The sequence below is a fragment of the Carlito syrichta genome, unplaced genomic scaffold, assembly GCF_000164805.1.
Source record: "Carlito syrichta isolate Samal-C Ts95f unplaced genomic scaffold, Tarsius_syrichta-2.0.1 Scaffold254466, whole genome shotgun sequence".
Taxonomy (NCBI): domain Eukaryota; kingdom Metazoa; phylum Chordata; class Mammalia; order Primates; family Tarsiidae; genus Carlito; species Carlito syrichta.
The window spans coordinates 129,658-148,453 of record NW_007198562.1 but is presented as its reverse complement, the minus strand read 5'-3'; the positions used below and the strand labels follow the sequence as shown (position 1 = coordinate 148,453).

General features: G+C 35.9%; 1 protein-coding gene across 1 annotated transcript; it reads right to left on the bottom strand.

Moving 5' to 3' along the window:
• Positions 1-206: 206 nt before the first annotated feature.
• LOC103253843 (24-hydroxycholesterol 7-alpha-hydroxylase) lies at positions 207-18,751 on the bottom strand (the record flags this gene model as incomplete). Its single annotated transcript, XM_008052053.2, has 5 exons — positions 18,353-18,751; positions 5,519-5,654; positions 3,477-3,651; positions 1,848-1,997; positions 207-300 (listed from the first exon to the last, which is right to left on the bottom strand). Coding segments are annotated over exons 1-5 (747 nt in total), but the record flags the coding sequence as incomplete, so codon positions are not given.
• Positions 18,752-18,796: the final 45 nt, after the last annotated feature.

The window sequence follows — 18,796 nt, the reverse complement described above, 5'->3', positions numbered from 1 at the left end:
TTAAATACTAAAAGATTTGAAATGATTTTTTAAAATCATAACAATGGTAAGCTCTTATCTATTCTTTATTCTGTTTTAAGTGCTTTACAAAAATTAAACCAATAACAACTTTATGAGATAGGTGAGGAAATTGAGGCCAAGGTCAAATTTCTTACTATCTTCATGTCATATATGTTAGCAAAAAAATAAAAGTAGCAAATACTTACCGTGGTATTGATATTTGCAGATTTGTACGCTTTTATAACTGGAGTGTTTTTCTCAAGCATTGCTAAAAGCCACTTTTTGGATTTTGACCAGTTTCTAAATTTAAAAAAAGTGTAGAAATTAATTTGAAAACACTTTAGGAAAAATAGGTCATAGCATAAAAAGGAATTATAATTATTTCTCCAAATTTCTTCACTTTCAAGTAGAATTTCATGAAAGGTTTACCTTCACAATTATTAGTCCATAAAGATAATTAAGGTGGTAAGACAAACACATGTTAATGTCTTCTATAAATACATCTTTGGATTCCTATTGGATTGGCACTGAATATTCAAGAAGGCAGAGCCCACAATTTGCTTGGTCTGCTTTTACTGTGGCTGTTGATGAAAACCCAGCACAGATACCAACTGCTGGATTGAGCAGGGAAAGACAAACTGGCTGTAATATTTTAAGTCTTTTCTGAACAGTTGCCATTATAGACTGCTATGGTCTGAATGTTCATATCCTCCCAAAATCTATATGCTGAAATCCTAACCCCCAAGCTGATGGTATTAGAAAGTAAAGCCTTCAGGAGGTGATTAGGTCCTGAGGGTAGAGCTGTCATGAATGGGATTAGGGCCCTTATGAAAGAAGCCTGGGGTACCTGATGTGAGTACACAGTTATAAACTGGGAGCAGCAACCTGGAAAAGAACTTCACCAGAACCCAACCATGCTATAATCCTGATCTCAGACTTCCCAGCCCCCAGAATTTTAAAAAATAGTGAGTTGTTCTGTTGTTTATAAGCCCTTCCAGCATATGATACTTGGCTATAGCAGCCCAAATGAAATAAGACATAAAGAAACTGCCAAGAAATTAAAAAATCATGCAGTTACTTTGCATATGAACCATTTTACAAACATTTGCCAGTGCCAACTGTAAGTAATACATTTGACTGCACCCACTCTTGCCTCAGCGAGAATGAGGGCTCCAATGACTGATTCTGGGACTGCTCACATGGATGATTTAGCCTAGGTTCAAACTGTAGCAATGAATGTGATCATAATAAACTGTAAATGGGATAAAATTGTCTCAAAACAAATTCTTAATTCCATCAATCTTTCTCTTCCTCTCTTTGGATTTTGCTCATCAAAATAAGAAAAAGGAAGGAATATATCATTCTTCTTTGTTTCTCCCTCAATTCACACACAGACACTAAAAACAAACAGGCCATAAGACATAGCTTCGCTTCTACTTAATCTGCTGTTATAGTTACAATTTTTTTTTTTCTTTTGAGTCGGAGTCTCACTGTTACCCAGGCTGGAGTCCAGTGGCAGGATATCAGCTTACAGTAGCCTCAATCTCCTGGGTTCAGGTGATCCTCCAACCTCAGCCTCCCAATGTAGCCGGGATTATGGTGCACACCACCATTCTTGGCTAATATTTTGAATTTTTGTAAAGACAAAGTCTCCCTATGTTTCACGGGCTGATCTCAAACTCCTGGGTTCAAACAATCCTATTGCCTCAGCCTTCCAAAGTACTGGGATTATAGGTGTGATCTATCACACGTGGCCTATATTTATTTAGAACAGAGAAATGGGAGAAATATATGAATTGCTGAAAGGAGCCTGGTCAATGAATTAGTTACAGAAAACAATCCTCTACCTTAGGAAACATTCTGGTATTTGGGAACCATACTCAAAACCTTCATCATAAGCTTGAAACTGCTGATGGAACTCCTCCATTTTCTTCTTGTTTGTGGAAAACAAACCTTTATTAAAGAGTATATTCACTGTGACTGGATAAAAAACATGCCTACAAAAACAGAGACGCATAGAAAATCAGACTCAACAACCAATGAAGAAAGACAAAAGTCCCAAAAGGGCATTATTTAACAGTGATATAGTAGGGGTAAATAATGTGTGACAGATAATCTTGGGAAGTACTCACTCTTAAGAAGTTTTAATATTTGCTTACTGTGGTCAAGATATTTCAGGGAGAATTGAAATTATGAATTTATTTATCTCAAGATTTTAAAACGCTTTCTAAGTAAGCATATTAGACCCTGGCAAATAAGAGATGATCAACAGAAATAAATGAATTCAGTACAATTCAACAAGAATTTATTTAGCAAATAACAATAACTAAGATGCAATTCATGCCTTTAAACAGCAGTAAAAAGAAAAAAAAGAATAAAGAATACAGGGCAATATTAGTCACCAAATTTCCTAATTTCTCATATGATCCCATAAACTCAAATTATTGTATATTGAGATATAGTACATATTACCACCAATAAGTTTTGCCATTAAGTGAATAAAATGATTGCTGTGGCATATGTAAGAAAAAGAATATCAAAGATTGTTAACATGCCCTAGATCAGTAACACGAAATATTGTTTTTTAAAATTCTTATTTACCATCTTTTCAGAATCTCCTTCCTCAAAGTTTCAAAAATATTCAAGAATATTTCATTTATTTAAATATCTTTGTTTTGTTGTAGGTATTGGGCATGCTTCAGAAAATGTTTTAATTTGATTGCTGGTCCCTCCCCCTACCAATGAACCTCTAACAAAATGTTAAATCTCATTCTGTTTTATGAATCAGAAATGTTTAATCCTGCCTAGTGCATTCCAGAATTCCACCGAGGTGCGAAAGTGCCTTAGATAACTGCAATTGACCAAATTTTCTTAACCATGTGGGAAATTTTTCTCATGGCTCCATGTCCAATTCTTAACTTCTTCCAAAGGGTCAGAAAGAGGTTGACTACTGTTCTTTGCTGTCTACCTGTCTCTTGGGAGCCGCTTTCTAAGAGAACCCCGAGGCTAAGTCCTGTGACCCATATTAACTTTGCCAGATCCATAAGTCTCAAAGTAAATCTCCTGGCCCTTGTCATCTTTTATGATTCCATTCTCTTCCCTGTCCTCTCAATAGCCTCTTGTTATAATCACAATTGCACTGAATGTTTTACCAAAATTCTGATGGTTGTATGACAATTATAAGAGTCATACAACCATCCATATCCATGTGGAGTCTACACAATTATATGAAATAACTAAGGAGAAATTACTGTAAATATATTAAAACTATTTCATTTGTCTTATTTGCTAAAACAGAAAAGCTAAACTAAAAATTGCCCACTAATTAGAATTTAAAAGAAAAAATATCTTAATAACTTAGGTAAATTTCATTAATTCATCAGATAATTTTTGAAGTTCAATGTACAGGTTTTAATTTTTTGCTTATTCCAAAAAGCAAGATTAAGTCATGTGAATGCATCTAGTTACCTATTTACCTCAAGAAGATGTTCAGGTCCATTGTCCCATGAGTGCCTAAATTCTCCAGTTGTTCATGTAATTCTTCAGTCAGTTGCCCAGTTATTTGACAGAGATTGCCAGTCCCCATTTTCCCTTTCATCATAATATAGAGTTTTTCATGCAGTGTTAAAAAGATATTCTTTGGAATTGATACTATAAATAGAGAAAAGTATTTTCAAAATAAGCAACAACTCCCTGAAGCACACAGTCAATATACTACTACTATCATTTGGTCAGTAGGGACTATAGTCAAAGTCCTCCCAGCAGATAACTTCACCTCTAATAAATGAAAGTAGATAAAGATTCAACACTATATTGTGAGATAGCAAAAGTCTGTAGAATAATTCACTTTAAGGGATGATCTATAAATGGGTGATGAAGAGGGCTGGTATTTCTGGCCCTTGCCCGTCCAAATCTACATTCCAGGTGTACTAAAACACACAGTATTTTACATATCCCAGCATTTTCAGAAACTGTTCTGTCTACTCATCCTCTACTTTATCACCCCATCTCTAACCCCATTCCCACACACCCACCATCATAGGACCCACATTTCTCCTGCTAATTTCTTTGTATGTTTCATGTGTCTTTTTGAATATTACTTCCACTGGAAGGCCTTTCCTAACACCAAGAATAGTATTGAATGCACTATTTCTTTTCTGTTAGCATCATGCTCCCTCCACAGTATACACGCCTGAATAGGTTGGGGTGGCAAGAGTATGAGTGAAGTGGTGTTTTTGTTTTTCTTAAGCTCATTTCTTTATATTTTTCTTTTATCTTGTATTGTCTTTGAAATAACTTTTTCAGAGAATATTTTCTAATTTTGTATTTCATATTACGAGTAGGTTATATTTTGTGTAAGTTAACTGAAAACCATTTTCAGAGTTCCTGAGCATACATGTTCTCTGTGGTGGGGGAATATATGGGAGAAATGAGAAGCTGGCTCAAGAGTAAATATTAACATATTGCATCTGTTAAAATAGAAATATTTAAACATGAAAGTCCCCAAGAGAGGCCCAGGTAAAACAACTTGATCATTTCCATATACCTCTATAGGTAAGTTGGAATATTTTTTCTGAAGGGACATGTGACTACACACATCAAAAGCCTTCAAAATATTTATATTATTTGATCTGGAATTCCACAGTCCGAATATCAAGAAGCATTAAACAGTCAAAGGATTTAACCAACATGTTGTGATTCTCATGCAAGCAAGAAGAAAAAAATAATCATGCTATTGATCACTGATGACTTTTAAAACAGACTTTTTTTATCTTAATGGTAAGAAATGCAAAGAAGGTCACATGAAAAAGAACCAAAGATGAAAAAAGGGAAACAGAGAAAGAAACCCTAAAGAATAGAAGCATGTGCAAGCATATGCGAGCAGAGAAAAGAACTGGCCACAAAATGAACCAGCTCTTCATTCAGAGAGGACAAATGACCGCAGCACACACATTTGCAACCTGAAAGAAATGAAGACAGACTGCCACCTTGGAAGCATGCCAACCACTATAATCTGGCAGTTTCTGAGGATAGAGAATTTGTGAAAGGGCAAGCCAAGCCCCCACTTGCCTTAACAGCTCCATGGGATAAGTCAGGAAATGCCATAGTAAAGGACTTACTAATCAGTGGAATTCTACTTTCAGGGAGCAGGATGACAACATGTAATCAGGCCACACATACATTGTAGCTTGTAGAACATGGCATACACAGCAGCTGAACAGTGTTAGTGTCATCTTAGGAGCTGTAACAGATTCCACGTATTCTCTAAAGAAAACATCAGTGAGGTAACCTTATCTCTTTCACAAGTCCAGTTGAAATCTAAATGTATTAGGCTGCCAATGAGGTGCTTTGCAATGACCAAACTCATCATACATTCTTTTCCCCTAATAGTCCTACCTCAACAATAAAATAATGAATCCTCATCATTCTTAATAGAGTGAGGATGTAACTTTTACCTAAAACGATCCTTAGATTCCAATGTTGCATTTCAGATGAACTATCTGAATATATTCTTTACCTGTACGGTAGATGGGATTTTGGATCGCTAGTTCAAAATTTACATTTTTGGATTTTAGAAACACAGTCATTCCCTCTTCTTCTGTAACAAAGGTCATTCGCTTTCCAACAGCGAAGACTGTAAATACTGGTCCATACTGAAATAAAACACACAAACACAGATTGTATCAGTAAGCATTTCTAAGTCATGGGTTGTATTTTTTAAAGTCTTCCTCAAGAACACTGATGCCAAAGTTGTACTCAAGAGAAAGTTTGTTATGATTGTATTTTGTAATTAATTGTACACTTTCATTGTTTCAGCTAAATCTAAATTATATAAATCCCAATCTGTTTTGTTTTAATAAGTAATGTTCCTTTGGATCATGTTTTTATTTATTTGCACCATCCTTTCTCATAATATGAAATAAATAGAAAATATAATTATAAATAACAATTAGAAATTATATCAGTGGTGTGACATTTGAACACTGTTTTCAAGATATCAGTAGAATTATAAGCAATTTATAAGTCAATATTGGCTCAAACTATTCACAATAGCAAAAGCATGGAAACAACTATGCTGTTCATCAAAACTGGACTGTATAAAACAAATGCAGTACATATACACAATGGAATATTACACAGCCATAAAGAAGCACAAACATATGGACTTCACAGCAACTTGGATGAATTTAGAGTCAATAATACTCAGTGATCTATCACAGAAACAAAGTACAGAGTACCACATGCTCTCACTCATAAGCGGACCCTGAACATTTACCATAATACTATAAGAAAGGGATTGGCAGTAGTGGGATACTGCTGGGGTGGGAGGAGGGTGGTGGGGGGAACACAACATCAATAAGGGTACCTGGTCTCAAACCAGGCAAAGTGGGGACCAAAGGGAGGCCCAAACTTTACCTGTACAATGACCACTTGTATACCTAATCCTGAATTGTACCCTATATCTTTAAAATAAAAAATATTTTTTAAAAAAATATAAATAAATATATATTGATCAAGAGAAAAATAGTGCCTGCTGGTTTTACAGGAAATCCATGGTTACTCAACAGTATCTTGCAATACTATGCACTTTCTTACTTTCTGGAATAATTGTTTCACCCGTATACCTTGCCCAAACCTCTCCACTCTGAGATAGTGTCCCTGCCTTGTAATTCACTGGAAGAATGGAGAATGCAGCTTCATCTTCTCACCACCAACCCTTGAAAGGTATACACATTTGTAGTCATTCTCCATGCTTTCTCTACTGTTAACACGGGTGGAAAATCTTGCCCCTGTGAAATGCTAACACTCTTTCACCGGTGTTGTGGTTCCTGTACTTTTTTGCTTTCTCTTTGTTTCAACATGTATGCCTTTCTCTCTTACATCGTTAATTTTTCCCTCTTTTTCAGATCACTCAATAGCCTATAAACATACTCTATCACAGGGTCTGATGTTAAGGGGCTTGTGACCCTGTTGAGGAAAAAATATATCATCATTTTGATTGACTTCTCTAACTATAATTTAGCATTTTCTTGAATTATGAATGTAGGCAACAAACCACAATCTTATCCATCATTCTATCATCAAAAGAAACCCTCATACTTTCATATCCCATTATTTATCTCAAAACATTATTTATGTTCATCAATACTGCAATATTAGTAATTTTTATTCCACCTGTAAGATGCCACATGCTTGCACCTGCAACACACTGTTGGATGTTTCCAGGAATCTGGGCCCAGCAAACATCGAACCATTGAAAAGTGAAGTCCCATTTTCTCATATTAGTGATCCAGACATCAATATTGCTTTCCAGCCGAGCTATCTACAATTGTTTGTTAGTTTTCATTGTGAAAGTTGTATTTCAAACGAGAATTCCTGGTTTTCCATTGGGAATGTGACCTTTTGTAACATCTATTTTTACCCTGACCACAAGTGTAGACCAACCAAGTTCAAACATATTGAATAGTTGATATAACTGCTGCTGATGTATGGTATTTAAAGTAATTGTGATATAACTGCACAGTAAAAAATGATCATATGCAGTGTTATAAATTCTGTAACAATGGGTTTTTTTGTTTGCTTTATTCACTTTCCTTTTGTTCTTTTTTGTGCAATGTCAGCAGCTTTAGAGTTATAAAGGCAAGCATACACTATGTAGTAGAATTGGTACTTGTGAGTTTTTTAACCAAACTTTTTATTTTGAGATAATTGTAGATTAACTTGCAGTTGTAAGAAATATTATAGAGAGATCCCATGTATCCATTACTCTGTACACCCCAGTATTAACATCTTGTAAAACTATAGTACAGCAGCACAGCCAGGCTGTTTGTCATTGATACAGCCAAGGTACATAATGTTTCCATCACCACAAAGATCCTTCACAATGCTCTTTTATAGACACCCCCACTTCTCTCCCATTCCCACCTCCTCTTTAACCTTTGGCAACCCCTAATCTGTTCGCTATTTTTATAATTTCACCTTTCATGATGTTATATAAATGGAATCATACGGTATACAAACTTTGGGGTTTGCGTTTCCACTCATTGTAATTCCCTGAATATCCATCCAGAGTGTTATGTATAACAACAGCTCATTCCCCTAGGTTTCTAAGTAGTATGCCATGATACAAATGTACCACAGTTCATTTAAATATTATTGAAGGATGGGCTACGTGCAGTGGTTCATACCTGAAATTACAGTGCTTTGGGAGACCAAAGGTAGGAAGATCACTTGAGCCCAGGAGTTTGAGGCTCCAGTGAGTTATGATCATGCTACTAACTCCAGCCAGGGTGACAGAGCAAGAGTCTGTCTCTAAAAAATAACAATAAAAAAATTGTTGAAAAAACATCATTTGTTTGTTTTTTACTTGGATTCAGGGCTGTTACAAATAAAGCTTCTATAAATATCCATATGCAGGTTTTTTTTATAAACTTAAGTTTTCATTTCTCTGTGACAAATGACCAGAAGTACAATTGCCAGGCCATATGGTTAGCTGCACTTTTAATTGTTTCAGTATGTTTCAAAAGTGGTCAGAATGTTTTCTAGAGTGACTGTACCATATTTCTTTTCCAACAGATGTGTGAGTGATCCAGTTTCTCTGTATCCTTATTGGCATTCAGTATTGTCATTTTTTTTATGTAAGTAATTTTGATAGATGTGCAGTGATATCTCATTATTTTAATCTGCATACCCCTAATGGTTAATGATGATGAATATTTTCTCATGCTTATTTGTCATCTGCATATCCTCTCCAATGAAATGACTGCTCGTGTCATTTGTACATTTTCTGATAGGATTTTTTTTAACTGTTGAGTGTTGAGAGTTCTTTATATATTCGAGACATTAGTCCCTTGTTGCATATGTGGTTTGCAAATATTTTATCCCTGTCTGTAGCTTTTCTTCAAATCCTCTTAATTAATTATTTCGCATTAAAACAATTTTTTAGAAATTTTGGTGAGTTTCAATTTATAGATTTTTTCTTTAATGAGTTGTGCTTTTGGTATCAAGTCTAAGAACTATTTTCTAGCCCTAGATTAGGAAAATATTCCCCTTTTTTTCCTAAAAGTTTTATAATGTTATGTTTTACATTTAAGTCTGTAATCTATTTTGAGTTAATTCTGTAAGATTTAGGCCAAGGTTCATTTTTGTTTTTTGCTTGTCTTTTTGACTTATGTATGTCCAATTGCTCTATCACTATTTGTTTTAAAAGGCCACTTTATTCCATTGAGTTGCTTTTCACCTTTGTCAAAAAAATCAGTTGAGCATATTTGTGTGGATCTACAAGGGAGGGTACCAAAAACTAGAAATTTACTTATTAAAAATTGTGTATTTATTCTTACATGTTTAAACCTCAGTCACCTTCAAAGTACTCTCTGTTTTATGCAATACACCTATCAACATGCTTTTTCCACTGTTTAAAATAGTTCTTGAACTCGCCAAATTTGACAACTTTTAGTGCTTCTGCTGTTTTTTTGTTTCACCTCTTTCACACTGGCAAATGTTTCCCCTTGAGAACTTTTTTCATCTGGTGAAACAAACAAACAAAAAGTTACTCAGGGCGAGATTGGTTGAACGGGGAAGGTGGGGCACCGGATTCATGCCATTTTTGGTCAAGAACTGCTGAAAAATCAAGCGTGATGTGGGCAGGTGTGTTGTCATGGTGGCAGAACCAGTCACCCATTTGCCACAATTCAGGACTTTTTTCTGCAAATCATGATGCAACCTTCTCAGAACTTCCAGATAAAAACTTTCTTTGAATGTTTGACCCAGAGGAACAAATTCTGAGTGTACTACAAAGGAACCTTCCCTCCAAAAAATCATTTTGGGTTTTTCTGTATCTCCCTTGGATTTTCTATTCTGTTTCATTGATCTTTGTGTCTATTCCTCTGCTAATATCATATGGTCTTCATTACTAATAAATCTTGAAATCAAGTGTCATAATTCTTCCATTTTACTCTTCTTTTTCAAAATCGTTTTAGGTATTTTAATTCTTTTGCTTTTCAACATAGAATTTTTCTTTTTCTTTTCTTTTCTTTTTTTTTGAGCTGGAGTCTCACTCCATCGCCCACTCCATCATCCAGGCTGGAGTGCAGTGGCACGGTCATGGCCACCCCAGCATCAACCTGCTAGGCTCAGGCGATCCTTCTGCTTCAGCTTTCCAAGTAGCCGGAACCACAGGCACATGCTACCATGCCCAGCTAATTTTTTTATTTATTGTAGAGATGAGGTCTCACCAAGTAGCCCAGGCTGGTCATGAACCCATGGGCTCAGGCAATCCTCTCACCTCGGCCTCCCAAAGTCCTGGGATTATAGGCTTGAGGCACCATGCCCAGCCTCAATATAGATTTTTAAATAATCTTGTCTATATTTACAACAACCTTGCTGGGAATAGTATTTGCATCAATCTGGATGTCAATTTGGTGAAAACTGACATCTTTTTTTTTTAACTGACACCTTGACCTTTCCATCCATGAACACACTATGTCACCCTCTTAAGATCTTGATTTTTTTCTCTCCCGAGGTGTTTTATAGTTTTTAGCAAACAAGTTCTGTACACGTTTTGTTAAATTCATACCTAAGCATTTCTTTCTTTTATAAGTTATTATAAATGGCATTGTATTTCTAACTATGGTTTCCAAATGTTCATTGTTAGTATGCAGCAATACAATTGATCTTTTTATGTTGTTCTTGTACTCATTCCAAGAGGTTTTTTGGTAGATTCCTTTGGATTTTCTACATAGACAAATTGGGATCATTTCATTTCTTATTTTCTAATCTGTATGTCTTTTATTTCTATTTCTTACTTTATAGTACTGGCTAAAATTTCCAGCACTATGTTGAGTAAGAGTGATGATAACAGGAATATTTGCTTTGTTCCCAATTTTTGTTTTTGTTTTTGTTTTTTTTTTGAGTTGGAGTCTCACTCTGTCGCCCAGACTGGAGTGCAGTGGCCACTCCCGGCCACCGCAGCCTTGACCTGCTGGGCTCCGGCGATCCTTCCTCCTCAGCCTTCCAATTAGCCGGAATTACAGGCATGCGCTACCACGCCCGGCTGATTTTTTGATTTATTGTAGAGATGAGGTCTCGCTGCCCAGGCGGGTCTCGAACCCGCGGGCTCAGGCAATCCACTCACCTCAGCCTCCCAAAGGCGCGGGATTACAGGCTGAGCCACTGAGCCCGGCTGTTCCCAATTTTGGAGGGAAAACATTTAGTCTTTTGTCACTAAGTATCCTGTTAGCTGTAGGATTTTTGTAGATGTTCTTTATCAAATTCAGGAAGTTCTTCTCTATTCCTGCTTTTCTTTCTTCTCATGAATGGATGTGGAATTTTGTCAAATGCTTTTTCTGCATTAATTGATACGATTATATGCTTTATCTTCTTTTGTACCTTTGTCTTCTTTGCACTATAGTGGTTTACATGAATTGATAGACTACACTTGGTGATTTCTTTCATAAATCACCCATCATGAAATGGGCAAGTGCAGTGAAAGCATCTTCAGAACAAAATTCACTGAAGCCAAATGCAGCCTCTCACAACAATGCTAGCTGATCCACTGATGCTGATGGGTTCCTAGAATACTTATCTAATCGGGGAAACCTGCATGACAAGGGGCCCACAATCCAAAAGATAATTCCAGGGTTTTTTGGAGTCTTCCTTCATATCGATGAATTTTATTTGCTGATACGTTATGCATTTTTACATTTATATTCACAAGGGACATCTGACTTTAGTTCTTCCTTTATACTGTCTTTGGTTTGATATTAAGGTAATATCAGCTTCATAAAATAGACTGGGAAACGCTCCCTTCTCTTCCACTTTCTGAAATAGATTATATAGAATTGATTGCTAATTCTTCTTTAAACACTTGGCATAATTCTCCAGTGAAACAATCTAGGCATAGAAAACATTTTTTTGAGGAGTTATCAAATGACAAATTCAATTTCCTTAATAGCATAGTGCTATTACAATTGTGTATTTCATATTAAATAGTTTTGGCAGGATGTGTTTTTCCAGAAATTGATCCATTTCTTATAAGTTGTTAAATTTATATATGTAGAATATTCATAGTATTACCTTATCATCCTTTTGATATCTTCAGGGTCTGTAGTGACATTCCTGTTTCATTCCTAACATTGGTCATTTGTGTCTTCTCTCCCTTTTTATTGATCTCGCATAAGGTCTGGCAATTGGTCTTTTCAATAGTCTGTTCTTTCTCTCACTGATTTTCTAAATTTTTTTCTATTTTCAATTTTATGGATTTCTGCTCTTTAATATTCCTTCCCTTCTGCTTGTTTTGGGTTTACTTTACTCTTTTTTTCTTGGAATGGGGTGATTCTTGAGGTGGGTGCTTAGTGTACTGATTTTAAACTTTTTCTCTTTTCTATATAAGTACTTAGCAATATAAATTCTGATATGTTATTTTTATTTTAAATGAATTCTATCTATTATTTCTTTTCCGAGAGATCATATTAAAATATAAAGACTCAGAAAAGTTGAAAGTAAGGAATGGAAAAAGATGTATCATACAAACACTAATCAAAAGAAAGTTGGAAAGTTGGTGCTGCTATAATAATAGAGAAAGTAGTTTTTTGGGGTTTTTTTGAGTTGGAATATCACTCTGTCACCCAGGTTGGAGTGCAGTGGCACACTCACAGCCACCCCAGCATTGACCTGCTGTGCTCCAGCAATCCTTTTGCCTTAGCCTGCCAAGTAGCCAGAACTACAGGCATGCACTACCATGTCCAGCTAATTTTTGTATTTATTGTAGAGACGAGGTCTCGCCAAGTTGTTTGGGCTAGTTTTGAGAGAAAGTAGATTTTTAACTCAAGATATATACTACAGATGAGGCTTTTAAATATTTCTTAGCTTGGCTAATAGGAGATGCCCTTAGTAAGAGTTGTTTAATTGGATAGGCTGCAGAAATTGCCTAATTAAACTATTTTACTGTAGGGAACTTTGTCTTTTGAGGACGTGCTTGGCATCTGCCCACATTTTCAGAATTCCACATCTCTAAGTATTGGTGGGAGTCAGATATGCCATTTCCCTCAATAGAATCTGAAAAATCATGACACTGAATTGAGCTGATATTTTTCCAATAGTTTACATAAACTATTTATTGAATATTGTTTTTGCAAAATACCCATCCTCAGCCTAGTATACTTTGGGACATTGTGTTTTCAAATAGCATTTCCACTATATCAGCAAACAAATAATCTTAGATAGCGGTAGATAGTCTGTACTATTGCACCTTTAAAACGACTTTCTCAGTTACAGTGCCAAAAACTTTATTAATGGCTCATGCTTTTAAAAAAAGTAGCAAAACATAATCAACAGAAGATTGGCATAACCAGTCACAGTTCAAGGTATGAACAAAATCCTGTCTCAATTATAAAGTACAAAGTATCAGGTTTGCAACATGGGTTTTTCTGTTGTAATAGAACTTCCTACTAAAGAGTGGGCTCTGGCCATCTCAAGGGTCAACTGGGGTAGGATCTACTGCCAAACTGATGTAGTTGGTGGCAGGATTCAGTTTTTTGCAGGCTAATGGATTCAAGACCTTCCATTTTTACAGGGGTTGGCGAGAGCCTCCCTCTATTTCTTTCCATGTTGGCCCTTCCATCACGGCAGCTCGCGTCATCAAAGTGAGCAAACTGGGAAAACAACAGAGTTTGTTATCAAGATGGAAGCCTAATCACAGAGGTGAAATCCTATCACTTATACCATATTCTATTAAACAGAAATGAATTACTAGGTTCTGCTGACACCCCAAGGGAGTATACCAAAAAGTGATTACACAAGAGGACTGAGCACCAAGAAATGATTACACAAGAGGACTGCACAACAAGAGATGATAGTTGTAGGTTATCTTAGAAATCTGGCTACCAGATGTCTATCAGTGGGGGAACTTGTTAAATAAATTTAGCATACCCATAAATCTTTTTTTTAAAAGAATTAGGAGTTCTATATGGCACTGATATGTAAAGATTAAATATTGACAAAAGAACAATGTGACTAGCATGATGTGTTTTACTTATAAGGCGTGAAATAAGAATCTAATTATATTTGCTTGTATAAGGTTAAAGAAACTATGAATTCCATGCTCATGGATTGGAAGAATTAACATTATTAAGATGTCCATCTTACCAAAGATAATTTTAATGCAATATCTATTAAATTACCAACATCATTCTCAGACCTGGAAATGACAATACAGAAATTCATATGGAAACATAACCACAAATAGCCAAAACAACCCTTAGCAAAAGAAACAAAGTGGGAGGTATCACACTTCCAGACTTCAAACTGTACTATAAAGCTATAATAGTCAAAACAGCCTGGTATTGGTACTAGAACACACATATAGACCAACGGAACAGGATGGAGATTCTGGAAGCAAAACCTCAATTCCTCAACCAACTCATCATCGACAAAGCCTCCACCAACAACCAATGGGAAGAGGAGAACCTAGTCAGTAAATGGTGCTGGGGAAACTGGCTGACTACATGCAGAAGACTGAAATAAGTCTACCTATCACAATACACAAAAATCAACTCTGAAAGGATCAAAGGCCTAAACATAAAACCGCAAACTATAAGACTCATAGAAGAAAATGTAGGAAACATCCTTATGGAAATTGAAATAAGCAAGCAAGTACTGATCCACTCAAAAGTGAATGCCATAAAAGATAAGATAGACAAGAGGGACCTCATCAAACTGAAAAGCTTCTGCAAAGCAAAATAAACCATCAAGAGAGTGGGGAGACAGCTCACAGAATGGGGAAAAATATTCGCTAACTGTATATCTGACAAAGGCCTAACATCTAAGATCTACAAGGAACTCAAATGTGCCAAAAGGAAAAAAACAAACAGCCCTATTAAAAAATGGGCAAAAGATACGACTAGACTCTTCTTGCAAGAAGACATATGAGCAGCCAACAGATACATGAAAAAATGCTCACCTCACTAATCATCAAAGAAATGCAAATTAATACCACACTGACATACCACCACTAAACTCCAGTCAGGAAGGCCGTCATCAATAACTCAAAAAACAACAGATGCTGGAGAGGATGTGGGGAAAAGGGAACTTTTACATTCTTGGTGGGAATGTTAACTAGTACAATCTCTGTGGAAAATAGTGTGATGATTTCTAAAAAATCTGAAAATTGACCTTCCATACAACCCAGCAATCCCCCTTCTGGGAATATACCCAGAGGAACTCACATCACTCTATAATAAAGATACCTACACATGCATGTTTATTGCAGTATTATTCACAATGGCAAAAACATGGAACCAGCCGTGCTGCCCATCGAAAGTGGGCTGGATAAAGAAAATGTGGTACATTTACATGATGAAATATTATGCAGCCATAAAGACAAACAAAATTATGAACTTTGCAGCAACATTTTTTCATGTATCTTTTGGCTGCTCATATGTCTTCTTCTGAGAAATGTCTAGTCATATCTTTTGTCTATTTTTAAAAATAGGGTTGTTTGTTTTTTCCCTTTTGGCACATTTGAGTTCCTTGTAATCCTAGATGTTAGGTCTTTGTCAGACATACAGTTGGCAAATATTTTTTAGAGTCTATAATTATAATTATAATTTATTAGAGTCTATAATACTCAGTGATTTATCACAGAAACATAGATCTGAGTACCACATATACTTATTCATAAGTGGACCTTGTACATTTATCATAATACCATAAGAAAGGGATTGGCCGTAGTGGGACACTGCCAGGGAAGGGGGGCACATAACATCAATAAGGATAGCCACACTTTACCTGTATGATGACAATGTATGTATCTAACCCTCATTTGTACCCCACATTTTAAAAATAAAATAATTAAAAAGAAAAAAAAGAAACTATAAAAGAATAAATAGGAAATAAATTACAGTGTTACCAAGGTTGGGAGCTAAGAGTGAGAACTGAGTGAAAAGGAGACAGAGGTTGGAGAGAATTTTCACTGTAGTTTTTATATTTACAAAATTTTAAACCATATAAATGCATAGTCTATTCAAATATTAAATAAAAATAAAGGAAGATGTTTGTGGTCACCAAAGTTTCCTCTTTCTGCCTTCTACAGGGGCAGAAGAAGGTGAAGGTATTTTAGAGGTTGTTTCTTGAAGGTTTAATATGCCATAAGTAGCGTCTTATAGAGTTGAAATTTAAATGCAATTTTCTACTTGTCTACTACTGAGTACTCATTGCAGCCACTATGAAAAATCAGAATGGATCCTACTGAAAATCCAGTTTGTATATCAAGACTGATAACTACACACACACACACACACACACACACACACACACACACACACACACACACACACAGACACACACCTCAAGAAGGTATGCAATGGTTTATTACATATATAATGAGGCATTTCTGGGAAAAGCAAGGCAACCTCTCAAGCAAATTAGGAAAAGACTTGAAAAAATTGGGAAAGGAAACTGGTCTTGAGGTCTTATTGCCATTAGGGGGTGGGCTGGTGTGACCATTTCCACATAAGGGTTGGGGCTTGCGTAGTTTGAATGTGCTCCTGCACCAAAGGTGGGGACACCAAGACTTTCTTATCCTCCTTCTCAGATTGAGGGTACACGAAAAAGAAGCAAAAGTGAATCTTCACAGTTTTCAGCAGTCAAACATTAAAAAATGGAGTTATTCTTTATTCTGGCACCAAAAGAAAGACAATTTATACTGTGCCAGGTGATATAATAGTTGACTGACAGAACTTGTTTCACTTAATTGGGAAAGCAACAGAGACCTCACAGATATTTGGCTTTCAGGGACAAGCTTGTAAAAACGTTCCTTAAAAATTATCAAAATCATATGCCTAAGGAAGGCTGTGAGAAACAAAAAAGTATTTCTTTAGGACATACATCATTTTTATCAGATTAGCAAAAGTTACAAAGAATCATGGCATCCAGTGTGGCCCAGGATATGAAAAGCAAAACAATCCCACACACTCAAAGGAAAATAAAAAGTGTACATAGATACATCCTTTTCCAAGGGTAACACATTAATATAATATAAGCAATTTGTGTGTGTGTGTCTTTTGACTTAGCAATTCTGCTTTTAGAAATTTATTCAGAGCAAGCAATCAGACAAATGCAAAATGTACAACTACAGAATACATGAACACACACATGAAAGAATGTTCATGAAGCACTGGTTGAAATAAGAAAAAAGTTGGCAGCAACCTAAATATCCAACTATTAAGACATAAGTAAACTATTATATTCTCATATAAAATATCACCTTTAGAAAGAAGATTCAGAGACAAATTTCATACCATGGGAAAGTTATTCACATTATATGTTAAAGTCAACAGCAAATAAAATAGTATTACAGTGTTATTCTGTTGGTGTTCACTAAATACTATGTAAATACATATAAGAATGACTGAAATAATGTGAATACACTAAGTTTTTACAGTATTTGCTTCTGGTGTGATATTCTGAGTTTTTAAAATTTTCATTTTAGTTCTCTTTCTCATTCTCTAATTTCTTACTAAATTAGACTCTCAGAGATTTTGAAAGTAAATAATCAGTGGTATATACAGTGCTACTGTATATAAAAGTATTCTGAAAATTGGGCTAACTAGATAGGAACCTATGTGGAGTATGGGTCACCATAGAAAGTGTTATGGTATAATACATAAGAATAATGATTATTAATTTCACACAAATTTATAAGACAATCATATACCATAAAATCTTGGTGACTGTAAATTTAATAAAAATTAAAAAACAAAGGTCTACTCATACATCCTAAAGTGCTCATACAACTAAAAAATAATTTAAGGACATAAACATCTATTACAAGAATGATGCCCAATCTCCTCAGGGTGCAATAAAAATGGAGCCTGTCATCACCAATTAACACCACCAGCTGAAAAGACAGTGCCCAGTTAAATTTCTAAAGACCAACTTTGGATGTAAATTCTACAATATTCTAGTGTTAACTCCAATATGGATAGGAACTTATTACTCATTTTCACAAATTTAAATCGTATTACACATGTATCTTTCCCAATTACTGCAAGCATTTACTTAATTCTAAATGTACATATTAGAATTTAACTTAGAAGAAGTAACTACCTTAAAAGCTAATCTCTACTTCCAAAAAGGCAGATGCAAGCCGCATTGTATTTCGTTTCTAACGCACAACTTTGTATAGGACATGACTGTTGATTGCTAGTAGAGGAATTCATAAATGACTAAATCGGTTAGTTGCGGGAAACGGGTATGTTCCCCGTGTTCTAACATTTCACTTGAGACACGATGAAATAAAATAAAAAAGAAAGCATTATCTCCTCTGGAAATCCCTCCTGCCCCGGTCACGTACCTTGATTCTTGCTTTCTCTATAAATTCTAAAGGAGCTTCCCCAAACTGAAACCCAGCTCCAAACCAAGGAATCCAACCCTTGATGCACGGTGGTCTATGCAAATGCTTCCGCTGAAGGAAATAGAACAGAGAGACGCAACCCAGGATTATAATCACCAGGGGGGAAATTAGTTCCATGTTTGTGTCCAGCATCTTCCAGAATCAGAAGTTTGAAAAAGTCCTGCTTCTCTTGGCACTCCTTCCTTTCCAGTGGGCTAGGGAACCCGCCGGGTCTCCCAACCTTTCTGCGGCAACTTTTGCAGTTAGTTCTTCCCTAAGTGACAGTAGCTTTCTTTCCCCGCCCCGATTTTTAGGTGATTTTTGCATCATTGCTCCCTCCCACCTCTGCTTCTCTTTCAAGTCCTGACCGGGGGGGGGGGGGGGGGCGGGGGGGGGAATGCAGAC